General features: G+C 50.8%; 3 protein-coding genes across 5 annotated transcripts; all 3 read right to left on the bottom strand.

Moving 5' to 3' along the window:
• Positions 1–56: 56 nt before the first annotated feature.
• Positions 57–9237, bottom strand: GPAT4 (glycerol-3-phosphate acyltransferase 4). The gene is made up of 13 exons (XM_063175112.1): positions 9174–9237; positions 6888–7846; positions 4395–4464; positions 3853–4150; positions 3701–3775; positions 2891–2980; positions 2688–2781; positions 2161–2276; positions 1884–1939; positions 1485–1570; positions 1179–1307; positions 1024–1103; positions 57–412 (listed from the first exon to the last, which is right to left on the bottom strand). The coding sequence occupies exons 2-13, from the start codon at positions 7050–7052 to the stop codon at positions 304–306; spliced, it is 1368 nt and encodes a 455-aa protein (XP_063031182.1). The 5' UTR covers positions 7053–7846; positions 9174–9237; the 3' UTR covers positions 57–303.
• Positions 9238–9406: 169 nt separating this feature from the next.
• Positions 9407–17921, bottom strand: GINS4 (GINS complex subunit 4). Of its 3 annotated transcripts, none has more exons than XM_063175229.1 (8): positions 17799–17921; positions 17626–17712; positions 16586–16699; positions 16093–16190; positions 15685–15773; positions 15289–15379; positions 14121–14225; positions 10586–10723 (listed from the first exon to the last, which is right to left on the bottom strand). In XM_063175229.1, the coding sequence occupies exons 1-7, from the start codon at positions 17895–17897 to the stop codon at positions 14129–14131; spliced, it is 675 nt and encodes a 224-aa protein (XP_063031299.1). In that variant the 5' UTR covers positions 17898–17921; the 3' UTR covers positions 10586–10723; positions 14121–14128. The 3 variants fall into 3 exon arrangements, with proteins under 3 accessions (XP_063031298.1, XP_063031299.1, XP_063031300.1); XM_063175230.1 differs by lacking the exon at positions 10586–10723 and adding an exon at positions 11021–12653; XM_063175228.1 differs by lacking the exons at positions 15289–15379; positions 15685–15773; positions 16093–16190; ... (1 more) ...; positions 17626–17712; positions 17799–17921 and having other exon boundaries at positions 9407–10723.
• Positions 17922–19129: 1208 nt separating this feature from the next.
• Positions 19130–25715, bottom strand: GOLGA7 (golgin A7). Its single transcript, XM_063175236.1, has 5 exons — positions 25558–25715; positions 23881–24033; positions 22617–22718; positions 21832–21894; positions 19130–20352 (listed from the first exon to the last, which is right to left on the bottom strand). The coding sequence occupies exons 1-4, from the start codon at positions 25666–25668 to the stop codon at positions 21847–21849; spliced, it is 414 nt and encodes a 137-aa protein (XP_063031306.1). The 5' UTR covers positions 25669–25715; the 3' UTR covers positions 19130–20352; positions 21832–21846.
• Between the last annotated feature and the right edge of the window lie 1465 nt (positions 25716–27180).

Genomic DNA, 27180 nt, shown 5'->3' with positions numbered 1-27180 from the left:
ATGCACATCACCCCAGTCCCTCCCTGGGGCTGGACACACCAGATGGAAGCACATGACACCATCAGAGTTTCATTTAATACTGCCCCTGCACGGGGCTTCACCGTAACAGTAACAAGAAGGCATCTTTGCCATGAGCTGCCCAAAGACTCCAGGCAGCATTAGTGCTCCTCAAAACAACAGCCAGAGGATGCAAAAGCAAGTCCCAGCAGCTCTGGAGGAGCCCAAGTCCAAAGATTGAGTTGAGAGCTCTCCAGACAAGGCCTGGCTGTGCTGGAGCAGGTGGCAGTGCTGGAGGCAGCACACTCAGGAGCGGCTCCGGTCCTCGTGGCTGCCTACAATCATTTTGCTGTAGAGTTTCTGCTGCTCCTCCTTGAAGGCATCTTTCACCTTCTCCCTTTTCAGTCCTCCATCCCTGGGGAGAGAGTCATATCAGAGAGGCTGCAGGCAGGCACCATCTTCACCTGGGCAAGTCAGAATTCCAGTGCCACATGCTGCCAGGGCACACCTGTCCCCAAAGGGCATCACTTCCTTACCTGGTTCTGCCAGGAGCTGCCCCCATGGCCCTGCACTGTGCTCAAAATAGCAACTCTGCCAGAAACATGAGCTACTCTAGCAGAGCTGCAGGAGACTGCCAGCCTGCCTCCTGAGCTCTGAGCCCTCAGTGCCCAGGAAAGCAAGTTCCCAAGCTGATCACACCTTGCTGAGCGGAAACAAGCCAAACCCAGGGCATCCCAGTGCAAGCCACAATCACAGAATGAAGCTCTGATGCCCAGCAGATGCAAAGATTTTGGTGCCTACTACAGAATGACATTCCTCCCCTTGCTCTACCCTAAGCAAGGGGGTAGAACTTTACCCTACCCTGAGCAAGGGGGTAAAACTTTACCCTACCCTGAGCAAGGGGGTAAAACTTTACCCTACTCTGTTCTACCCTAAGCAAGAAACAAATGGAGCTCTGCAGCCCATGAGCACATCCCAGGACAAGGAACTCTGGCACCAGGAAGAGAAAAGCCTGCTGGGACTCACCAGAGCAGATCCACAAGGCCCCCCTGCCTGGCAATGGCTGACTTCACTCGATTGGCAAACTGCACTGCGTCCTCTTCAGGCTGGGGCAAAACAAGAGTGATCAGCAGGAGCAAAGGGACACGCAGGAAAGTGGTCACACATCTGGGTCACCTTACCTGCCTGGTCATTGGGGGCAAGTACCAGACACTGCAGACAATGGCCCAGCTGGTCATCATCCTCAGGAGGTAGGTCACCATGCCATACTTGCTGCTGTTCCAAAAGGCATCTCCAAACTGTGGGTCATACTAAAAGGCAGAAGAGTTCATGAAGTGTCTCTGAGGCTCCAACTTCCACCCCAAACTGAGCTAAAGCTCAGCTCACTCCATGGAGTGACCTCAGCTTCCCTGTGCCCTCAGAGCAGGCTGGGCTGGGCTGCCTGGACAGAGGTACAGAGGGACAGACAGACTTGTGCCTTGTCATACCTTGATGGCTACAGGGTAAACTGTAGCTCCAATCTCGAAGCTCCCCTTTTTGAACATCATCACAGATGTGTTGTTGATGCAGGTTCCTGTAGAAGGCAAGCACAATCTTAACTTTCCTCTGCAAATCAGGCCAGAAGTCTAAGCTTAAGGGCAGGGCAACAGGAACCCAGCAACTCTCTCCAATTCTCTGTCCAAGCCCTGCTCTCTGTGTGCACAGAAAGGGTCACTGGGACATCGTGTGTGTCACTCCAGGCTCACTCAGCTCTAAAGACACAGTGTCCCTTTTGTCTCACTGGAGAGTCTCAAGCTCTTGGCTATGTGAGAAGGAAAGGAACAGAGATTGGTGCTGTCTCAAGGTGCCTTCTCCACCTGGTGCTTCTCTGGCCTCATTGCACTCACCTTCTGGAAAAATAAGAATGGGCAGCTTGCTTTTGTCCTGGACATGTTCTGTGAGCCTAAAGAGAAGAATGTCAAAAATCAGCAGAAGGGACAGACACCCTCAGTAACAATCCACACAGCACATAACCCACACCCTGCAGTCACCAGGGGCACAATCTCCCAGCACTTATGAGGCCTCATCCAAGGGAGGTGAGCAGCCCTGTACCTCCCCCAGCCCTCAGAGGCACCCTGCAGGCAGCTGTCACCCACTGTCACCCACTGTCACCCACTGTCACACCTTCTGGCCACCAGGTGACGATCCTTGACCTCGGAGCGCTCGAACCAGACGTGGGGACAAGCTTTCACCATGGCTCTCTGGATCACACCCATGAGCCCTCCATGGATCTGACCCACCTGAACAGGGCAAGAACACACAACTTACAAGACCTGGGCACGCACAAAAGTCAAGGCTGCATTCACAGCCAGACTGAGGTTTATCTTCCTGCCCCTACCCTGGAAAGGCTGAGAGGAAAAGCCCCAGGCTGTGATCAGAAAGACAGACACAGCAAACCCCAAGTGCTTTCCCCATGGGGAAGAACTTTTCTCTTCCAGCAACAGCAAAGCCCAGGGCTCTTCTTGCAAAGCTGCACCCACAGACCCCTGGTGCTCTGAGCTCCAGGCTGAGCTTGCACACCACAGACAACAGAGTCTGACAGTGCCCCACCGTGTAATGCAGGGCCAAGAAGTTCTACATGCTCAAAGGACTCTTGCTGCCCCACAACAAGCTTTGCTGCCCCCTCCATGCAGGCAGAGCTGGTACCTTACCATGGCATAGTAGCCATCACTGGCCAGGATGATCACATCAATGGGGGAGGTGTGATTGGCCACACAGATGCCTCCATTTCGGGGTCTGTTCTCTCTACAAAACAAAGGCAGAGGTGAAGAAAGAGGAAAGAAGCATGAGAGCTCCATAATGCCCAGCATGGAGCACCCCTGGGCAGGGACAGCCTGGAGCAGACAGCCCTTACCTGTCATGGTAGGTGATGATGGCTGTGAGGGCACGCACACAGATCCTGTAGCACATCAGGTGCACGTGCTTGCTCAGGAAATCCTTACACCTGCAGCCCAGGACAGAGAACATCACTCCCCATTCTATATATTCTATATATTCTATATATTCTATATATTCTATATATATATATATATATATATATATATATATATTATATATATATAAAATATTATATATATTTTATATACATTATATACATGATATATGTGATATACTTTTTATATATATATACTTTATATATATATATACTTTTTATACTTTTTAATTATATATATTATATTATATTATATTATATATTATATATTATATATTATATATTATATATTATATATTATATATTATATATTATATATTATATATATACTATATATATACAATATTGTATATATTATGCATACACAATATAAATTGTATGTACTACAATACAATATCCCCTGTAACAGTGCCACTCAGCCCAGTGAAATCTCCTACAGAAACACAGCATGCCCTGAGCTTTGCTGTCAGCTTATGATCACCGATTCTTAACTCAAGAGAATAAAATTTTGGCCTTTGCTTTTTTCTGTTATTATTTTTTTCAGAGGCCACAGCACTTTGCCACAGGCTTAGTGCTCACATCTAAGCCTTTTGTTGAAAATTACAGGGTGCCCATTCCTCAGAGACCACCTGCTCTGCCTGCAGGTGGTAGAACACAAAGCTCTGTAGGGAAATTTCAGGATTATAAGGATGGAGCGCTCCCCATCTGCTTCTCCCTCAAAGATGCACTCACCTTCCATTTGGCAAATATCCCACCACTGTGGTACCAGTCACCAACAAGCTGATGCCAGTAAATGCCAGGGCTATCCTGCAGAAAGAAGAACATGCTAGAAAAACCAGGCCAGCAGCACGTTCCTGCAGGCAGGGGCCAGGACCAGGACCCACCTGAGGGGCAGGAGGAAGCAGTAGCGGATGAGCACCCCGAGCCCCCAGAGCACAGTGAGGCGCAGGCTGATGTACTGGAAGTTGTAGTTGGTCCTGCTGAGCAGGTTCCAGGACTCCAGCTCTTCAGCTGAGAATCTCTTGGTCACTTCATCGTCCATGATGGTCTCGATGCCTTTGCGGCAGAAATAGAAAATGTCCGAGAGCTCGAACTCGGGCGTGTCCAGGGCTTTGCCGCTGCCGCTGCGGCGCAGCTCCTTGATCTCCTCCTCCAGGGACGTTGGCTCCTTTGCAATGATACCTGCAACACACCACAGGCAGCTCTCAGCAAAATGGGACTTGCCCGCTCAAAGAGAGACAAAAGTCACCCTCCTCAGGGTCCTCTTCCCTTCCCTCCCCACTGCCAGGGTGCTCCCTCACGAAACAGAGCTCTCTACAACTCCCTCCCACATGGAAAAGACTTCCCAGCAGCTCAGACACCACATTTACCCCACGTCCCCACAAGAATTTTGATCTCCATGTACCCATGCAGGGCAGGATCTCACCATTGACATAGGGCTTGTACAAGGGATGGTTCTTCTCCTTGGCACCACGCTCTATTCTTAGTGTTGCCCACTGCAAGACAGACAGGACGACCAAGATTGGCAAGAAACTCCACACTACTGCCCATTTCAGAGCTGGCTTTCAGGAAGGACCATAGTGCAGGAGAGAAGATGGGGCTAAAGTAGGAGGCTTCCATACAAAAAAGAAAGAGTGAGTGATGAACCCAGCTGAGGTGGAAACAGAGACTGGCCCGGGAAACTGGGAGTGCCACAGGGAGGAAGAGTTCAGTGGTGAGACGGCACAGCAAGGTTTTCTGCAGTTTCTGTGACCTCTCAGCTCAGTGCTGAGATGGCACAGCAAGGTTTTCTGCAGTTTCTGTGACCTCTCAGCTCTGCTGCACCTTGCACACGTGGCTGCCACTGCACAGCTTCTGGGCTGTCTGCAGCACACTGTAGGAAGCTGGTCAGGGCACCAGTGCTACCCTTCCACCCTTGTTTCTTCCAAATTCAAAGCAGAGACTGTTTTCAGGTTGCTGCTGACACATCAGGCTGAGGATGGGAAGGGATCCTGTCCCCTCTGATTCAGCTGATGGCTGCTGCTGCTTCTCAGCTCAGCAATCTGCCCAAAACAGCAGCAGCAAGCACCCTCAGACAGCTGGCTGCCAAACCCTGTGCCAGGACTACTTGTTCTATCAGCTAATTTTCAAGGGCAGCAGCACAAACTGCAGGCTGTATTTCTGTGCAGAATCCCTGCCTGCCCTCCAAATACCCTTCACAGCCTGTAATTCATACAGGTCTGGAAGGAGAAGCTTCTGAAGAAGAAGGATTTGTGTACAATGTGTTTCTCTGTGAGGAGGGAAGTTGGGATTGGGAAGGGCATCCCAGTCTGAGCCCATACCAGGAGGCAGCAATGAGGGAATGCTGATTGCACACAGAGTGTGCATCCTGCTCACCTTGCAGCTGCCTCTGCCAGCAGCCACACTCCAGCATTGCACAAGACTGCCTGGATGCTGCCATCCCAGAGGTCAGGAGAGGAGCTGTGAGCTCACAGGAGCTCAGCAGCCTATGGGGAAGGAAGGGAAGGAAGGCAGTGCTTGCAAGGCCAGCTCACCTCCTGACTGTGGCAGCAGCAAACCCAGACTCCCACCTGAGAGGCACCAGGCAGGTGCCCTCCCTGCCACCAACACAGGTGTGCTGCTGCCAGGCTGTGCCCCACAAGCTTCCAGACCCCACCACACTCCCAGGTGCTGCCCCTCTGGGTTCCCAATATTAACCCTGAGTGCTGGGAAATAGCCCTCCAAAATACAAATCTATGGTCAAATTTAATTTCCACCAAATCAGTGACCAGTTGTGCACGAGTGCTCCTCTATCCAGCCACTAAAATCCTTTAATAAAAGGTGGAATAGACTTCCCAGTCTTTTCAGAAAAATAGTTTCAAACACTAATATAGCTGTGGAGAGTAAATGTTACTGAATTGAAGGAAGAGGGAAAAAAAGAAAACATTGTGAAAAGTTCTGTTTAAAACTTTTTTTTTTCTGCCAGCTTCAGTCAGTAAATTTGTAGTCAGGTCTTCTGATATCTGTGTTAAAAACAAAGCCCAGGGCCTTCCCATTTATACCTCAGGTTTTTGGGAGGACTCAAGAGTTTAAAGAGCTGAACGCTGTGAGCTCCAGTCCAGGGATACTCTGGGGACAATCAGCCCTGTTCCAACAGCAGCAGCTACACCACACATCCTTCAGCAGCACAAACTCCATATTTAAGAGCCTAAAATCTCCCTAGCAAACACTTTGTTTCACCTGGGCTGCCAGGGTAGGGTGGTATAGGCTTTACCTACTACTCCTAGTAAATAAAGAATTCTGGTCTGGTCAGGAACTTGCTTCAAGAGGTGTTGGCTCAGAGACAGCCCATAAAATTAGTCCACCAAAGGCAGGCAAGGGAACAGCATGACAACAAGCTGGAAAATTCCACTTGGCCTCTCTGTGCCAAGAGGGTGGGCAAGGGCTGCTGGTTGTCCTCCAAGGCAGCAGGTCCAGGCAGGGCTCAGTAGGTGACACTCCAGGACAGCAGCATGTGGAGAGCTCTGGGTTTTGGCCACGGACCACTCAGGGCTTGCAGCACAAATGTCCTGCCTTGCTTCCTCTGCTCTTGTTTCCTCCAAATGTGACTCAGACAGGAGCAGCCTGCTGGCTCTGGGCCCTCCTCATCACAGCTGACACCAGTGCAGCAGCACCCTGCCCTGACTGGGACATGAACCCCTCCAAGCTCCCCCTCAGATCCTGTACCTTGCCAGACTATTGCTTTACTTGAAGATTTACTAGATTAATTACAGGGAAAAAACAGCCTGAGATGAGTCAGAGGTCAGCTGGCAGTAGCATGACATCCACAGCCCTATCTTCCACTCTAGTCACCCAAAATCCCCTCCTGAGGCAAAAGCCTCTCTTCCATGCTTGGAAAAACCTCTGTAAACACAGAGAACACTCTGAAAATACGACTTACCTGAAAAATCTTTAATAAAGTTTTCATGTAAACCTTGCGGATGCCGAAGGAGACTCCAAAAATGGCTGGCACGATGATGAAAACCAGGAGCAGAGTGAAGAGGACAGTTATGGAAATCCCCAAGAGATTAACCACTAGGCTGTCAAAGGGGAGCAGGAGGAACATGGTGAAGGGCCCAGGCAAGGCTGGTGCCCTGCAGCCAGACACAAGGGCTGCTCACAGCCCTGAACCAATCCTCCTGTTAGTCAGCAGCAGTGTCACACATGCACCGAGTCTGCAGCGTGCCCAGAGACCCCATTCCAAAGTTCACATCCTCTCGGGGCTCTGAGACAGGGAATGCCACGGGATCAGAGAGAGCACTTGGGAAAACAAGCCCAGAGTCTGCCAGGAGCTCGGCTGAGTTCAGACGACGCAGGCCAAAGAGCTCAGAGCACACACACAGCTTTGTCCACGGGCAGGGCAGCAACACGAGTGCAGGAACTGATCCCCTCCCAGGCTGCCACTGAGCAAGTCCTGCTGCCGGGCAGCTGCTCCTGGAGAATCTGGCAGCAGAATGCCCTGGGGGCTGCTGAGAGCATGCAGAGTCTCTTCAGAGGGACAAGGTGGAGTCCATCCCTGAGCCTGCATTGGAGGAGATCGAGGGAGTTGGCACTGACAGGAGCCTACCGTGTGTGCAGCTATTATTGCTCTGGCCACGAGGGCACGGGCACCAGCACGGCTGCTCCTCGCATGACGCCTGGACCCCGTTCAGTTCTGGAGGCCCCTGGCATCCGCTCACGCTGAAGGGTCATCACAGACACCAATGAAAGCTCGTGCTCCTGGAAAGCTTTCAAACAGCAAGTTGGCTCCTTGGCAGATGTGGCACTCACATGCCAGCAGCAGCAGAGGAGGAGGAGGAGGACAGCACTGGAGTCAGCAGATCGGAGAGATGTCAACGCAGAGACAGCGGGCTCTGAAACCTGCAAGGCAGTACCTGGGCTGAGGTCACACCGTTCACAGCAGCTCCCCACAGCAAGACTGAGACTCTATATCAGCAACTCTGACACTCCAGCTACAGCCTGTCACTGTCACAGCCCTGGGAATCACCTCCTGCTGCCATTCATCCTGTACGGTCACACCATGCACACTCATCCAGAGCCACGCCTACGGCACAGGATGCTGCAATCAGGTCTCGAGTACAGGAAAGGAGTGACAGAAAACCCTTCCTCGTGACAAAGCCCTGATCATGTCTCTCATTTCAGTGGCATCCGAGAGAAGTGAGGAAGCCAGGCACTGAGATTCCTACACAGGCATCACTTCCTCTGCTCCTGCCTCATCCCCAGTGACAAAGGGCAGATTTACAAACAGTGCAGGACAGGAAGTCAGCCCCTAAGGGGAGAATTACAGCTCATGATTAGTCAAAGAAGAACTCGCTGGGGCACAGGGACCAGTCAAAGGTCACATACCCACAGGGTCAGCAGTGCCTTACGATAAAAAATTAGTATACTCAGGAGAGCCTGCCCTCTGGACACCACATTCACAGGCTACCTGAGGATGGGATTTAACAGAAAAGCACACAGAGCAAAGGAGAGTCTGTAAAGATCCTCTTGCTCCCCTGTACACGGTGTTCCAGCTGCTGATTAAACACTGCCGTACCAGTAACGCCAAGAATAGCGTTAGCGCTTCACAGTGACACACAGACCGTGTACCGTCAGCTCGTCACCCACACGTGCCCATGATGCCACCGCTGTCCCCCATCACAGGCAGGACCGGTCACACGGGCCCCTGAGGCGGCAGCGCTCCGTGAGGACTCGGCCGTGACTCCCGTGCCCCAGCCACCGGCACGGCACAGCCCACGTGTGCTGCGGCCCTGCCCGCGGGCTCCCGCCGCCCGCAGCCGCCCCTCCGGCCCCGCCCCGGGCTGAGGCACGGCCGGGCGGGCCCGGCAGGCTCAGAGCCCGCTCCGCTGCGCCGGGGCTGCAGCGATTCACCGCTCGGCACGGCGGCATAACGGCGGGGCCGGGGCCGCGGCGAGCGTGGATCGCAGCTCGGTTCCCCGGGAGCGCGGCGGATCGCGGCGGGGCCAGGCCCGGCCCTCCCGACGCCCTTCGTGCTCGGTGCGCGCGGGGCGGGGACGCGCGGGGCCGGCGCGGGGGGCACTGCGGCGCGGCCTGAGGGAGGCCGCGCTCCCGGGGATAACGGCGGGCGGGCCGGGGCTTTTCTGCCGGGCCCGTGCGGGGCGGGAAGGGGCGCGGAGGCCGCCGCGAGCGCTCGGTCACTCACTCACTCACTATCTCAGTCACTCACCTGCTGCTGCCGCCGCCGCCGCCACCGGGCCCCGCTCCGCCCCGCCACGTGCCGTGCGCGCCCCCGCACCGCGCTGCGTGCGTGGCGTCAGCGCGCCGCCCGCGGGGCCGCGCCCGCCAGGCCGCGCCGCTCACTCCCCCGCCGGCTCCGCCAGGGGGCGCCCGCGCGTCCCTCCCGCCGCCCGCTGAGGGCCCGGCCCCGCCCCAGCCCCGGAGGCGCACAGGAGGCAGCAGTCGCCAAACGCCGTCACTTTATTATATAATAAACTCCCCGTTACAGCACCAACCACCGCAGGCACCCACTCCTGGCACAGCGAGCCCGCGGTGAGCGCATCTCGGGAGGCCAGGATGGTGCCCCCTCCCTCCACACAAGGCACTTGGGCAGCACCGGGCACCGCGGCTCCCGGCCTGGCTCCCAGCCCGCAGCCCTGCCCCTACTCTCGTGTTGCCCTGAGAACCTGCACGAAGGAGTTGCTTCAAGCAGCAGCTTCCAGCCGCTGGAGCAGCAGCAAGAAGCGAAGAAGCTTCTGCAGTGACTGGCGGCTGCTCATGGAGCAGCAGGCCACGAAGGAGCTAACGAAAATGTGAGGAGCATCTTCTGCAGCTGACCCCTCCCCAAGGGACAGGGAGGGCACCTACATGTCCCCACACTACCAATAAGGAGCCTGGGTCTCTGAATGCCGCCAGGTCTGCAGGTGAGACAGCACTAGAGCAGCAGCCCCAGAGGTGCCAAGGTGCTCCCAGGCCCTGCTGGCGCTCTTCACAGCACAGGAGGCAGGGCGGATCATGCCCACCTGGCAGATCTTGTAGTTCTTCCCGTGGTTGTTGTCCCAGTGGGTCTTTTGTCCACACTGGAAGGAGATGCAGAACTCTGCACCCCTGTGGGAAATGGATGGTTTGGGCAGGGTAAGCTCAAAAGTGAAGATGTCCGTGTCGGCTGAGCCGTACGTGCTGTGCATGTACTGGCAAGGGATGTCCCTGAAGCTCTTCCAGCCGTCAAAGGTGATACGGACCATCACTTTCTTCTCGTACTCGATGTTTTGAACCTTCACTGTCCCTGACAGAGCCCGGCCCTGGATCACACAGCTCTCCAGGCACACCAAGTTGCTGTGCAGGCTGTTCCTGAAAGCCACGTAGTTTGCAGACGGCTGTGGGAAGTCAAGCACGTACCTGCCCGCTTCCCACAGGGGGCTTTTCTTAGGTCTGAAACCAGCAAGGTCTGACAGGGCATGCTGCAAATCGCAGAGGTCCTCCTCAATCTTTGAGAAGAAGCGGACAGCTGTCAGTGAGAGCCCTTTCATATCAGCAAACACAACCTGCTTCTTCTTCTGGCCCTTGGAGCCCTTGTCTCGCCTCTCTGGCTCAGGTTCTGCGCTCAGCTTCTGGTTGAGACAGGATCGGAGGGGTTTGCGGCCTCGGTTGCCCCGCAGCTCCTCGTAGGAGTTCAGCAGTTTGCGGATGGGGGGCGAATGGCTCAGGCACAGCCGCACGGCCAGGTCCACGGGCATGGCTGGCGGGGCCACAGCCCGCCCGCTGCACACCTGGAAAAGCCTAGAGACCACAACAGGAGGGGGTCAGGCGGCGCGGCCCCGGCGAGCCCCCCGTCCCACCCGGCCCGGCCCGGCCCGGCCCGGCCCCGCTCACTCGCCGCAGCTCATCGCGTCCCGCCCGCTCCGCTCCGCTCCCGCCGCGCCCGCTCCGCATCAATGGAGCCGTGGGAGCGCCCGCGGCCGGGACACCCCGCGCCGGCCAATCAGCGCCGCCCTGCGCTCCCCGCCGGCCAATGGGAGCGCGCTGCGCCGCCTGGCCCCGCCCCCTGGGGGGGCTGCGCTACTCCCGGAGAGGGACCGGGACCGGGACCGGGACCGGGGAGAGGGAACAGCACAAAAATGGGCCCGGGTACCAGAAAAACACGAGTGCCTTTGGAGGAGAAGCAGCTGTGCAATATCAACAACGGGAGTGAGCTCTGGGAGAAAGGGGGACATGTTCCTCTTACCCGGGCTTTAACATGTTCCTCAAACCTAGGCTTTAATATTTTCCTCTTACTTTGGACTTTCATATGTTCCTCTTACCCGGGCTTTAACATGTTCCTCAGACCTAGGCTTTAACATGTTCCTCAAACCTAGACTTTGATATTTTCCTCTTACTTTGGACTTCCCTATGTTCCTCTTACCCAGGCTTTAATAGGGGAGGCTTGAATTGCTTTCATACACCCCTTGTCATATATTTCTCCACAGACAGCTATTTCCAGGGTGTCTAAGAAAACCCCAGACCTCCAGCCCATGCTCTACCAGCTCAGAAGTTCTTACCCTGGATGTGTGCACTGAGAAGGAAATTTGCCCACACGCAAGAGATAACGTGGTGTCCCTGACATCTCCAATGAAAATCACCCTCACTGTCCAGGTCACATGTGACTCCTTGACAGTAAAGACTGTCACCTAAAGCAGATCACCCCTGCCTTGTTCTCCTTGCTAATCTCCCCAGAGCTGTCCAGCCATTTATGTTAAGCAGCCCTGATTGCTCCTGCTGACAGCACAGATTTTCATCAGCTCATGACACAGCTGACCGACCTACCAACATTTCTACATGGCTTTCACCACCACCATGTCTGCAGCACAATGCAAGATTGGCCAAAGTGAGCTTGAACCCAGTGCCCAGCTGGCAAAAATATGATACAAAAACATGCTTTGAACACATCATCTTGGGCTGACAGTGCAAACCCCCCAGCCTAGGGTAGAGAACACAAACATGAGTCTTCCTAGCAATGAAAGTTGTCCCACCTTTCTCTTGGCCCCAGAGGAGCAGTTCTGGCTCAGGCAGGGAAATTGCAGCTGAGCATCAGTGCCCTGCCTGTGACCTCTTCACCATCACCTGCTTTGTGTCCAGAGAGTAAACCCAAGCTATTTCCACCCAGGGGAGAGCAGAGAACAAGGAATGTGTTTGACATCAACAGCAGAGCCCACAGACACTGGAAAAGCTGCCCCTACTCTCCCCATTCTCTCCCAGCAGCACAGATTAAGTGGATGCCCTGCTGTGTCTTCTCCTCCATTTAAAGAACAATCCAAAACCATCATTTGCTCAATAAAGTTGTGGACATTTCTCCTTCCACCAGCCCAGACAGAGCAGAGGTGCAGTGTGAGCAGTTCCACAGATGTTAGACGGGAATTTGGTCATGGAAGGACACAAAAGCAGGTGGCATTTTCAGAAAACCATCAGGTCAGTGTCAAACCATGACACTCAGGTAAAGTTCAGCTCCTAGGAGAAGACAGATGCCCCTCAAACTCACACTGCAGAGGTGCAGTGTGAACAGTTCCACAAATGTCTGTGTATTTGGCATTTTCAGGTGTGCCACAAGTGACTCTCACCTGCAGCCTGACTGATCTCAGCCATCTGCACCCTCCTCCCTAGCCATGAATGAAGACACAGCTGCAAGCTCCACCACAGGCACTCTGGAAACCACCAGGTCAGGTAAATTCAGCCCCTAGGAGAGGACAGATGCCCCTGACGCTGCTGCAGCCATGTGACAAGCACAAGCTGTCAGGACAAGCATTCAAACTGAGCAGGGCCAAGGAGAAAGGCTGCAGAGGTGCCACCTGCACTCTCCTCAGGCAGATCCTGTGCAGCACGCTTCCACAGCAGCAGATTAACAAGGATTTTGTCTGGAAGCTTCAGTCACCTCTGTGAAGTTGTCTGGCTGTAAATACACACTTCACAAGCCCTTCCTGGAGGGCTGTCCAGAGGAACATGCTACTGATTCCTCAGGATTAAACCCAGCCCCCTCTTAATGTCTATACTTGAAAAGAATCTTCTTTACCTAAATGGATTAATTAGGAAGACTATAAACCACACATGCAAAGCCACTCACACTTCAAGATGCCCTGTGTCACCCCCAGCTTTGCAGAGGAAGATGCTCCCCAGACACTCCTCATGTAGGAAAGAGAAACCCTGCCCCGATGAGCCCTTGTTTGCCACAGGTTCTGAGCTACCACACAACACCCTGCCTTGTCCTGCGTGGGCCAGCACTGCTTTGTGTGACCAGCAAAAATGAACTGTGTGAACTTCCCAAAGCTTTTGCTTTGTGTGAAAAGCAAAAATGAACTGTGTGAACTTCCCTCAGCAGTGGCTTCTGCACAAGGGGGTCTGACAGTGCAACCTGAAAGTGTACCAGAGCCCCTCACCCTCTGCAGGGAGGGTACTGAGGTGACACACAGCAGAAACTACTTTCTCCTGAGTCCATGACCACAGCTGATCCATTTTAGTGATGCCATCTGCCACTGCTCTTAAAAAAGGCAGTGCAGCAGCTTCACACTGCAGCTTTCCCTGTGACACAGCCTGCCCTCAGCCAGGAATGCCACAGGAAGGATTGTCTGCTGGGCATGTCACAGGCAATCAGGAGCCTGATGAGCTGTGGGGGTGGTGAATGCCTCTGTGGTACCATGTCACAGACATCTTTTATGGAAAATCCTTTCCTTGGGATTTTTCCTCCTGAGAAGCTGGGAGGCCTCAGGAACAAAATGTAAACAATGGTTATCTGCTGCTGTGGAATGCAACAGGGGCATCTGTGATTGGTCTCATGGGGATGTTTCTAATTAATGGCCAATCAGTCAGCTGGCTCAGACAGAGAGTCCTTTGTTATCATTCTTTTTCTATTCTTAGCTAGCTTTCTGATGAAATCCTTTCTTCTATTCTTTTAGTATAGTTTGAATGTAATATATACCATAAAACAATAAATCAAGCCTTCTGAAATATGGAGTCAGATCCTCATCTCTTCCCTCATCCTCAGACCCACCATGAACGCTGTGCACCCACCTCCAGTGCCACCGTGCTCTGCCTGCCATGGAGCTGGGGATGTGGCCCTGGGAGGGGACCCAGCCCCACAGGGACCCCACTGTGGTGGTGAGGGCAGGGGAGATGGAGCTGTAGCTGCTCCCTCCCTGCAGGTGCTTACCTGTCCCCTCAGATGAGCTGCACAGCCCCCGAGGCCACCAGAGGGGCCACGGTTCTGTAGCGGATCAGGTGCTGCGAGCCCTCCTCCAGGTCAATGGCATATTCCCTGCAGGGACAGGGGGTGAGAGTGCTGCTGCCCACAGGGACACTGACACAGGGACACTGAGACACAGGGACACCTGTGCCCCACACAGAAATGCGGTGCTGCGAGCCCTCCTCCAGATGGATGGCATATTCCCTGCAGGGACAGGGGGTGAGAGCTGCTGTGCCCACAGGGACACTGACACAGGGACACTGAGACACAGGGACACTGAGACACAGGGACACTGAGACACAGGGACACTGAGACAGACACAGGGACACCCACTGAGACACAGGGACACTGAGACAGTGACACTGACACAGGGACACCCACTGACACCTGTGCCTCACACAGAAATGCGGTGCTGCGAGCCCTCCTCCAGATCGATGGCATATTCCCTGCAGAGACAGGGGGTGAGAGTGCTGCTGCCCACAGGGACACTGAGACAGGGACACTGAGACACAGGGACACTGAGACACAGGGACACCCACTGAGACACAGGGACACCCACTGACACCTGTACCCCACACAGAATTGTGGTGCTGCGAGCCCTCCTCCAGGTCAATGGCATATTCCCTGCAGAGACAGGGGGTGAGAGCTGCTGCTGCCCACAGGGACACTGAGACACAGGGACACTGAGACACAGGGACACCCACTGAGACACAGGGACACTGACACAGGGACACTGAGACACAGGGACACTGAGACACAGGGACACTGAGACACAGGGACACCCACTGACACCTGTGCCCCACACAGAATTGTGGTGCTGCGAGCCCTCCTCCAGATCGATGGCATATTCCCTGCAGGGACAGGGGGTGAGAGCTGCTGCTGCCCACAGGGACACTGGCACAGGGACACTGAGACACAGGGACACTGACACACAGGGACACCCACTGACACCTGTGCCCCACACAGAATTGTGGTGCTGCGAGCCCTCCTCCAGATCGATGGCATATTCCCTGCAGAGACAGGGGGTGAGAGCTGCTGCAGCCCACAGGGACACTGGCACAGACACATGGACACCCACTGAGACAGTGACACTGACACAGGGACACCTGTGCCCCACACAGAAATGCACCCCTACCTCTGCTCATCCGTCTCTGGCTCCACCAGGATGTTCTCCTGCCGCTCCAGCACCCGCAGAAACACAAAGGAGTCCAGGTTGGGCTTTGGGACTGCAGACAAAACATTGGGAGCACAAGCTCAGCCCTCATTTCTATTCCTCTGCAGAGCACCGAGGGCTCTGACAGGTGACAAACAAAGGGAACACCAGAGCCTTGTACCCAGATGTGTGTGCTCAGCCTCAGTGCAAGGCAGGACTTGACAGCAGCAGCATGGAGCCGTGTTACAGCATTGCCATCACATCATCTTTGCTCAACTCAAGGACTTGGCCCTTACATTTGGGGCTCCCTGGAGCTCTCCCCACACTTTTACCTGCTTTTACAATTTTCAGATTACCCTGGAGTCTGGAGAGACTCACCTGACTTCAGGAGAGACACCTTCTGCAGGTTAGGTGGCATGTGCTTCAGGGCCACATTTTTCAGGTAAGCCTCTGTGTTTGCCATATACCTGAAAGAAACCATTGAGGAATTGAGTTGGTTAATCAAATACAAATCTGCAGGAAGAGTATTGACTCAAAACAAGAGTAAGAAACAGCTTCTCATCCTCATGCCATGGGCACAGCCAGAGACAGGCCCTTGGCCTACCCTGGTAGCTGACTCAAAGTCATTTTCAGTTCCTTTTTTGCCCACAAGGAAACCTCGTGGTAAGACACACTGATTCTTACTTCAGACTGTCTGCTCACAGTCTCAAGAACTTCAGCAAAACCACCCAGGTAAGTTTCTATAATCTATACAAGGGGAGGAAGGCACATTGAAAACCTACTCACTCTGTAGCAAAAGCAAACTCCTCTGGTGATAGAATGGAGGGCTCCCCTTCAGCTCGAGACTTCTCCTTCTCCAGGATGTGGGGAAAAAACTTCTCTATCTAATATTGGAACACAACCCAAAAGGATGACACAGATCTCTCACCAGTTCAGTGTTTAAACCCCCACTCTCCACTGGATTCCCTGCAAGCTGCAGGCTGCCCAAACCCCTGCTCCTGAAGTGACTGTGACACCAGGTGGCATCACCGAGCTACAAGGACACGGGGACAGGAGTGGGACACACTCAGCTGTGCCAGCCCAGGCTCAGATGAAGCCAGCAGCACTCACAATATTGTCATCGACACTGCTGTGATCTTCCTGCATTACAACACCAAATTAAGAAATGAATTTGAGTTACATTTCAGAGAAGACACTTTAATGAAATGCTGTGCTGAGGCAGGAGGCCCTGTGCAGGTGAAGCCCCCCTGAAATGCCCCTTTTTCCCCCTCTGTGTTACCTTCACCAGCCGACACCTCAAGTAGCTGCTGAGCACGAAACGGATCCGCTCGATCTCCATGTGGTGCACACTGACCTTCAGGTCTCCTTTCTTGGCCCGTTTCAGGTTGGCTTCCTACAAAAAAAGCAATAAGAAATTAAAATTCAATGGCTGAAGCATCAAAGAAATAACAGAGGAAGACAAGTTTTGTATACAGAACCCACAAACCCAGACTAAGGCTGTTTTGGATGACCCAAAGCTCACTGCCTCCTTTAGCATACTTTGGGTCATCAAAATGTAATTTGTGTACTTGAGGCCCTTTCCAAGGCAAGCTCAAAGAAGAAACTCAGAGTTTTGTCTCAGAGGCAGGGGAGCAAACAAGCCCAGCACTCCCAAAGAGCCTGCCCAAACCACACCCGAGCCAGGAGCACCTACTGTGAAAATGCCAATCAGTTGTTTTAAAATTTTAAAAGTTTAACAGCAATAAAATTGTTATAAAAATAGTATACAATTAGAGTAATAATAATTTGGGCAATTTGGATTAGGACAATATGAGACAATAGAAAGAAAGAGTTATGAACAGTCCAGGTGCCTCTTTCTGGGCAAAATAAGCCCAAAAAAGGACCCACGTTAACAGAGGATTAACCCTTAAAAGCAACAGCCTGTTGCATCTTCATGCACCTCATCCATGATGCATAAATTCCATTCAAACACAGGATTCTGTCTGGCCATCGTCAACTTCTTTCTCATAATCCTGACAGCATCGTTCTGCCCCAGCGAGCCAGGAAGAAGTTCATTTCTCCTGATAATGGAGCAATAAATTCTCTTTCTCTGAAATATTCAGGTGTCCTGTGGATGCTATCTCACTATGAGGCCTTTCTTTAGGAAAAAAGCGTCTTACATTGCACAGTTTCTATTTTAACACTTTGTTACAACCTAAAACTATATTTAACACATGATTTAAGAGAATTAACACAGCATCGCTTTCTAACACAACACATACAATAGTCACTTTAATATTTGCGAAAAGCCAATCATAAATACTCATTTTTCACACCTACCATGTGGTCCAGCTGCTCCACCACGCACTCGATGATTTCAGGTTTACTCTCCAGCAGCTCCGGAGCAAATTTCTCATTGAGCCAGGCCTGAAAGAAGGCACGCTGTGAGTGTAACCGAGGGAATCCTCAGCCCCACCGCCCCACAGCCCCGCCCGTGGCCGCAGCCCCGGTACCTGCTCCAGGCTCTGGATCAGCTGGGCCGGGGTCAGCACCAGCTCCTCGCTCTCCCCGTCCGAGTCCCCGCCGGCCGCGGCCGCCATCGCTCCCGCCATCACCGACCGGCCGCGCCTCTGCGCATGCGCGGCAGCCCGGGAGCATGGATGGGGAAACGCGCTGGGGCCGCAGCCCCTCCTTCCGGCCAATCAGAAGACGAATTGGAAAAAAGCTATCCTTTTCAGCCAATCAGAACGCAGACTGAAGGTGCTAGGCCAACAGGAAGCGGATTAAAATGCAGCTTTCTCAGCCAATCAGGGTACGGCTCTTGACTGCGAGCTTTTTCAACCAATCAGGAAACGGGTTGAGCTGACCAATCAGGAGGCGGATGCAGGAAGCTGGCCAATCAGAAGGCGGATGCAGCTGTTTTGGAAGTCAGCCGGCTCGGGCTGCAGCCGCCTCCACCAATCAGGGAGCGGCGTGCAGCTGCAACTCCTGGGCCAATGAGGAGGCGCAGGGAAGCTGCAGCTGCTTCAGCCAATCAGGGCTCGGCAGGTTTGACACCTGCCAGCTGCAGTGCCAGGTGCCAGGTGGGCACTGGGCATGATGGAGCCACAGCACAGGGACACAGCCCCCAGGTGGGCACTGGCCATGAGAGAGTCAGACCACGGGCTCAGGGACAGAGCCAGGCACTAGGTGGGCACTGGGCACGATGGAGCTGGGCACGGGGACAGAGCCCCCAGCGCCAGGTGCCAGCGGCCACGATGGAGCCACAGCGCCCACAGCCATGGAGCTGGGACACAGGGACAGAGGGACACAGCCCCCAGGCCAGCCTGGGCACAAGGACACTGCCCCCAGGCCGGGCACAGGGACACAGTCCAGGCACAAGGACAGTGCCCCAGTGCCAGGCACAGCCCCCAACACCAGGTGGGCACTGGGCCTGATAGATCCAGAGCCATCAAGCCCAGACACAGAGACACAGCCCAGGCACAGGGACACTGCCCCCAGCCCAGCCTGGACACAGAGACACAGCCCAGAGAGAAGGACACATCCTCCAGGCACAGGGACACAGTGCCCCAGTGCCAGGCACAGTCCCCAACACGAGGTGGGCACTGGCCCTGATAGATCCAGAGCAAACAAGCCCAGACACAGGGACACAGCCTGGACACACAGACACAGCCTGGACACACAGACACAGCCCCCCGCCCAGCCTGGGCACAGGGGCACAGCCCCAGCCCTGGCACAGCCCCAGCCCTGGCACAGCCCCAGTGTCACCCCCAGCCCTGGCACAGCCCCAGCCCTGGCACAGCCCCAGCGTCACCCCCAGCCCCACTGCCACAACACACCTGCACACAGTTTAAGAAAAGGTTTACTGATCCATCAGTACTTCTGCCAATATTGCAACAGCTGTGAAAGGCAAACACTGTTACAGTTTAGAAAAAAAACCCAAATTTATACAATGAAAATATTAATCAAATCTCAACCCCCTCCCCCAGCGGCTGAGGAATGAGCCTGGAGTTCCACATCCAGTATTAGCACCTGCAGCACCAGCAGCAAGCCAGCCAGCCCCTCCAGCCTGAACTCCTGAGTTCCTTGCACAGCTGGACACTGACACTGGGCCCCTACACCAGGACACAGAAAAGGATGCAAGGGGAGGGGTTCAGCCAGCCTGGACTGTGGGGAGCTGCACTCGTGCAGGTTCTGCTGAGCAATGCACGGGGATGCTGAGGAATGCACAGCTCCACTCCTCAGTGTGTGTGCCAGAAACAGAATTCAGAAATCCATCCTACACAGTATCTTACAGCTTGTCAAATCAATGTTTTCCTATAAATTATATATAAGAAATCCATAAAGAAACAGTTTTACACTTCACATGTTAATCAGAGAAGGGTGGGAATTGTTATTTTTATTGGCTCAGCATCCACTTTACTGTGCTCACTGTTCCATGGCTGACCTGGCCAACAACAGCACAGACACAGGGGCAGAACAACCAGCAGGGCTAAAGTCTGGCTACAGCCCCCTCTCCCCAGGATAACCAAGACTTTAACTCAAGGAACACTTTTGCCTTTTGGTTTTCCACAAGGACCAGCACAGGAGATGCTGCCTTGGGTCACTCCTCACTGGGAAGAGGCTCTGTGTATCTCTGCACTCTTACACTGAACTGGAGAGAAATTCCCAACTTGGAGCTGGAGCTTTCCAAAGCCCAACTGCCACACAGAAGGGTTTAAGAACCAGGGACAAACAGCACTGCACTTACAGGACTAAAACTAAACCTCTCTTGGGCTCAGAGCCCCATTTCTTTCAGGAGACAACACAGCTTTACCACTTCTGCCTTTTCTTGAGGAAAAAAAAAAAAGAAAACCCCAACCAAACAAAAACTAAAAAGTGATCCTCTTGCTTCCAAATCTACTGCAAAGTGGATGCTGACCAGCTAGGTCACCCCTGGGGAGCAGCTGGAGGAAGTTAGTCCTTGTAGTAGATGGCACTGTGGATCTGGCAGCAGAGAAAGGAATGATGCTCTAAAGTAGGAGGTAGGGGAACCTTGGTACAGCGAGTCCACCGGTGAGCTGGCATCTGGGGAAGAAGTTCAGGTGGTCAAAACTCCTCCCAAGTCAAACCAAATCTCCCCTACACAAACCTCTCTGCAGCTGCCACTTGCTGTGGTGAGCAGTGTGAGCAGAACCTAGAGCTCTCAATTCCAGTTGTCCCAACAAAAAACAAACACTTGTACTATTTGCTTCCTTTCACACAAATATAAATATTTCCCACTCTTTTCTGCATATACTGCCAACAATCTGGATTTAACTCCCCCATCCCAGGGCCTGCAGAGCACCAAACACAAGGGAGCCAGTCCCAGTGTCACCTTTCCAAAACCTGGCAGTAATTTTGGTGGTCTATATTGGATATAATCACCATGAGCCCCTGTTATATTTTCTGAAAAATCTCTTTGCCCAGAACTTTGCTCCTGGGAGGCTGAGAAGCCTCAGGGAAAAAGGAAAACAATAATTATCTGATTTGCTTCTCTTGTGTTTTGCTGCTTTGGAATGTGGTTGGACATTGTGATTGTTTCATTGGTTTCCTGTGAATTGTTTTTACTTCATGACCAAACAGTGTCAGGACTCTGGAAGGAGTCACAAGTTTTTAATTAGTATCTTTTAGCCTTTCATAAGTATCCTTTCTCTATTCTTTAGTATAGTTTACTATAGTATTCTTTTATATTTTATTTATGGTGTATTTATATATATAATTATATATATTTATAATATATAATATAAATAATATGTATAATATATATCTAACATTTATAATTATTATAATTATATTTTATACATTATATATTATATACATTATATATATATGATATAGAATATATAGGATATATTCAACATATAGACCATATAGACCATATAGATTATATATATATTATATAGAACATATAGATTATATATATTCTATTGAGCATATAGAACATATTTATATTTATAATAAATAAAATAATAAATTAGCCTTCTAAAAACATGAAGTCAAATTTATCACTCCTCCCTTTGATGGGTGACTCCAAAAAAAAAAATACCCAAAAAATGCCACAAGTCCCAGTCCTGCAAACACCCCTCACTTTGTGAGAGCAGCACCAAGAGAGCTGAGAGCCTCCCAGCAGAGCTTTTCAAACCTGCTGGGTTTTTTTACCTGAAAACATCACCAGTAAAGACATCAGCATGATAACCAGAACTGCAGCCAACTGAAAAACTGACACAAAAAGTCTCTGTATGCTACAGCACATCCAGAGATAGAGCACATTTTACTGACCTGACAAGAATTTTGGACATGATATAGCACAAATTAGCAAATTTATACAATCAAGACTCAAATTTCTCCTAGGTTAAGCAACATCATCCTGCCCAGTACTGATATTTTTATTTTCAAGAGAGGTGGTTCACACAGGATTTATGTGAACAGTCTTTGATTATGTACAAGGGTGGGATAAACTCTCAGCATGACATTTCTGAGCACAGAAAGATGTTGAGGCTGATCTGAGATAAGGCTAACACATACCTGAGACTCCACAGTTTATCTTCCACTGGTCAAACCTCTGTCTTCATAAATGGTAATTTCAATCTGCACAGAAAAGCTGTTAGGGAAACACACTATAAAGAGACTATGAAAACATACCTAGGAAAAGGCAGAAAAACATAAAGATGGTGAAATTTTTGATATTTTAGCTGTTTAAAGGCAGGTCCAAGAGCTCCAAAGCAAAGGGAACAGTCTATATGAGATAGCTTATCAGGTAAGAGCACTGCACAGGAACTCAGTGCTGGGTGGGTTTGAGTCTTGCCCCCCTGATAAATTTTGGGGAAGGCTGTGCACCAAGCAAAAAAAAAGTTAATACTGCTAAAAAGTCACCTACCAAACTGAAAATGCTTTTGCTCAAGTCGAATGCTGAAGGTGTATGCACAATGGAAAACACACTGAGGAAAAAGGAGTTGGGGAGGTGACAGCTCTGAGTTATTTGGACAATCACAGAAAATCTTCAGCAGAACCTGAGCTGAGGGTTGCACGTTAACAGACAGCCAGGTCTTGTTGTCACAACGTCAATTTCTGTCCTACCAACGTGGCCACTTCTTTCTCCAGTGAGAAAACTAGAATTTCTGGAGGTTACTGGAATAGAGGAAGGATCTCAAGTCACCAAGGTTGGGTTCCACACCTTCATGTACCAAACCTTAACACACCAAAGCCTGACTGGGGACCAGAACACAACAAACAGCAACAATCACTGATTCTGTGTCCCAGCATGAGCAGAGGTGCCTCACTGCCACAAACCAGAAGGCACAGAAGGATACAACTCTTAATCCTCTTTCAATGGGGTCTGTCAGCAGAAGGCCCTGAGGAGCGTAGATCTTCTCATTCTGTTCCTGAATGAACTTAGCAATTTTCTTTAGAACCTGGGGATGAAACAGCACAAAAGGCACAGCAAGGCCAAGGTGAGAACTGACACACAACTGCTCTGGTGGCTGCACAGTGCAGGGTTCAAGGTGACCCCCATGGACCCAAACTGAGCAGTACCAGCATGTCTGAGGTACAGAAATACATTACATTACATTATAGAATGATGGTATTATAGAATGCTTATATTACATTATATTACATTATATTACATTATATTACATTACATTACATTATATTATATTATTATAGAATGCTTATAATATGGTTATAATGCTAATAATTGTATTATAGAATGCTTATTCTATATTATAGAATGATTATATTATATTATAGAATGTTTATATTATATTATAGAATGCTTATATTATATTATAGAATGCTTATACTATATAATAGTATTATAGAATGCTTATAATATGCTTATAATACTAATAATTGTATTATAGAATGCTTATATCATAGAATGTTTACATCATATTGCAGAATGTTATGTTATGATATAGAATGCTTATATTACATTATATTACATTATATAATGCTTATTCTATATTATAGAATGCTTATATCATAGAATGTTTGCATCATATTGCAGAATGTTATGTTATAGAATGCTTATATTATATTATAGAATGTTTATATTATTAGAATGTTGATATTATATTATAGAATGCTTATATTATAGAATGTTTATGTTATTAGAATGCTGATATTATATTATAGAATGCTTATATTATATTATAGAATGTTTATATTATATTAGGCTATATTAAAACTTCCTGAATAAACCTGGCAATTTTCTTTAGAACTTGGTATTATATTAATATTATATTATAATTATTTTAATATAATATTAAAATATTATAGTAATATCATATTAATATTACATTAATAGTATATTTTATATTTATATTATATCTTCCTGAACGAACTTAGCAATTTCCTTTAGAACCTGGGGATGAAACAGCACAAAAGGCACAGCAAGGCCAAGGTGAGAACTAACACACAACTGCTCTGGAGGCTCCACAGTGACCCAATAAGTCCCAAACTGAGCAGAACCAGCATGTTTGAGGTTTATCTGCACAGAATCTGCCCCAAAACACTGCAAGCCACAGCAAAAACCACCAAGAGGCAAGGATGGAGGGGGAAACAAGCTCCTACCTTTTCATAGTGTGTCTCCATGCACAGGAAGATGGTGTAGGCAGTCAGGCAGGCGAGACAGCCCTCAAGGTAAGATTGGCCCCCAAGTTTTTCAGCTTCTGCATAGAGGTTGTTCAGTGTCCTGACTGTCTCCTCAAACTGCTGCCTGTCAATCTGCAGGGAAAGCAAGAGGTGGTGTCAGGAGAACATTCCAGAACTCAGCAGGACCCTTGGACACCCAGCTCCACTCAGGGATCACCTATGCTTTAATATATTATATTATATTTTATTATATTTATACTACACTATACTATATTATACTGTATTATACTATACCATATTATATTATATTATATTATATTATATTATATTATATTATATTATATTATATTATATTATATTATATTATATTACATTATATCATATTATACTACATTATATCATATTATACTACATTATATCATATTATACTACATTATATCATATTATACTACATTATATCATATTATACTATATTATATCATATTATACTATATTATACTATATTATATTGTATTATATTATACTATACTATATTATATTATACTATACTATATTATATTATACTATATTATACTATATCATACTATATTATATATATTATATATTATATTCATATCATATTATAATATAATTATATTATATTCATATCATATTATATTATGCTATACTGAAACTATACTAAAGAAAGAGAAAGGATAAAACAGAAGGCTTAACAAGAATGAATAATTAAAACTCGCGACCGACTCTTCAAGCTGATGGTGATCGGTCATGAAGTAAAAACAATTCACATTGAGCTAATCAAACAATCTCCAGACTACATTCCTAAGCAGCCAAACACAGGAGGAGCAATCAGATAATTATTATTTACATTTTTCCCTGAGGCTTCTCATCTTCCCAGGAGAAGAAATCCTGGTGAAGGGATTTTTCAGAAAATATCACAGTGACACAAAAGCACTCAGAGTTAACACGCCTGTGCAATTCAACTGGGAAAAAAAACCCGGAATTCACACACTAAAATGAATGTGTTAAATGGTTAAACTGTATTAAAGTGATTAAAATGAACAGGAGCTGTGGAGGGACACTCCACACCCACAGCGCCCCGGCGTTGCTGCAATGCTGACCAAACACACCTCAGCAGAGGAACGGGGAAGAGAAAAAAAAACAACCAGAGAAAGAAAACGGGGTAGCAAGGCGTGTCTGTTTGTCTGTCACCCTCAGATACCACTTCTGATAGCGGTGACCGAAAGGAAAATACTTGGCACAGAATTTGGTACTTGGGACAGCATTTGGTACTTGGGACAGAATTTGGTACTTGGGACAGCATTTGTGAGGCCTCTAAGGATTTCAGGAGAGGACAGTGCTATCACCTGAGAGATAAAGACACAACGAGTACATTCCCCTTTACCGCTGCACACCCGCCGCTTTCCCCGGGACCGAGCACCGCCCGGGGACACTGGGCAGGAACCGATTCCGCCCCGCACCGGAACGGCCCCGGTCAGAGATCGGCACAGGCGCTGCCACCCCGCCCTCAGGGAACCCCCGGAACCGGCCCTGACCGGGCACCGGCGAACACCCCCCCGAGCGCAGGCCCGTGAGGCGCTGCCCGGTGTGCGGCTCCGTGCGCCGCGCCCGCCGCCAACCCCGGCCCCGCCTCACCCGGTTCTCCAGCTCGGCCGGGAACTTGCTCTGGAACTGGCAGCGCGTCCCTCCGCTGTAGTCGCGCTGGATGAACACCTTGCCCGACACAGGCGCCTGCTGCGGCCTCATCGCGCCGCCGCCCGCTCCGCTCCGCTCCGCTCCCGGCCGCTCCTTCCGCCGCCCGCCCCGCGCACTTACGGCTGTCGCAAAAGCGCCGCGGCTCCGCTGAGGGCGGAAGCGCCGCTAGGCCTCACCAGGCGCGCCAGTGCGCAGGCGCAGCCTCGGAGGCCGCAGAACGGCATGAGCGCGCATGCGCAAAAGCATCGGTATTCTATTGGGTGAACCGCTCACCTCAGCTCACGTAACATTCCCCCCTCCGGCAGTACTTGGTACTGCCCAAGCCCTCAGGCTCCGCCGCCTGGCGCTATCCCGGGGCCGGGCGATATCCTGGGACAAGGCGCTATCCTGGGGCCGGGCGATATCCTGGGACAACGCGCTATCCCGGGACAAGGCGCTGTCCCGTGGCCCACAGGCACCGACATCTGGCATCGCTATCCCGGGGCTCGGCGCTCCCCCCCCCCCCCCCACCGGCCGTACTTGGTACCGCCCGAGCCCTCAGGTACCGGCGCCCGCCGCTGTCCCAGGACCGGGCACTATCCCGGGACAAGGCGCTGTCCCGGGCCCACCGCTCCCAGCTCGTTCATCAGTTCCATGCTTTTTCCTAGAAAACTGAGCGCTGCAAGCAGACCGAGCCGCCCCCGCAGCTCTATCCCCGCTGCTGCACACGGGGGCCGGTGGCGGCCCCGTAACCTTTGCCCGGAGCTCCGGGCATCGCTCCCTCAGGCTGCCGTGGGAGCTGCCGTGAGGGCAGCAGAGGGCTCAGAGAAGGCAGGGCTGTGTCTGTGGTGGGAGCTCATCCTCCGGGACTCCCTTCAGGAGGGTCTGCTCGTGCTGACGGTGCCCCTCTGCTCCTGCTGAGAGCTGTTAAAAATAAGTTAAAAACTGCTGTAAAATAGTTGATAGATCGTTAAGCATGTACTCTCAATTTGGTTATTATACGATAAAAGGGGTTCAAAGGGTGGTTGTAAGAAATCCGGTACTCAAGGTACCATAACACACCTCAGCAAAGTGCACCACGAGCCAGCCTGGACAGAACTGTAATGGTCAATCAAGGCCTAAAACCTTCATGCAGATGAAGGATCCAAACAGAAACCAATCCTAAGGGGACAAAAAACAGGATAAAAAGGGGCTCCTGACCCACTGAATTGTGCTGCTCCATGTGGGACATCGGGGATGGAAAAGAAGCCCCAGTGCCGGTGCTGCAGCATCCTCGAGGGAACGCTCCTGCTCTGCCCAGGCCCCCTTGCTTTGGGCCTTTCTTTTTATTATAATAAATGCTGAAAATCACCCTTGCTTTAGGCTTTTCTTTTTCTCATAATAAGTGCTGAAACCACTTTAGTACCAGGAGCCTGTTCCTGTTTGTACCAGCTTGGGGACCCATCCAGGAGGAACCCGCGACCTCACTCAAGTGAAACGAGCCAGCCTGGACAGAACTGTAATGGATCAATCAAGGCCTAAAACCTTCATGTAAATGAAGGATCCAAAAAGAAACCAATCCAAAGGGTTGGAAAACTAATCCAA

This window comes from Melospiza melodia, chromosome 23 (assembly GCF_035770615.1).
Source record: "Melospiza melodia melodia isolate bMelMel2 chromosome 23, bMelMel2.pri, whole genome shotgun sequence".
Classification (NCBI taxonomy): domain Eukaryota; kingdom Metazoa; phylum Chordata; class Aves; order Passeriformes; family Passerellidae; genus Melospiza; species Melospiza melodia.
This window is presented reverse-complemented; position numbering and strand designations above follow the sequence as displayed.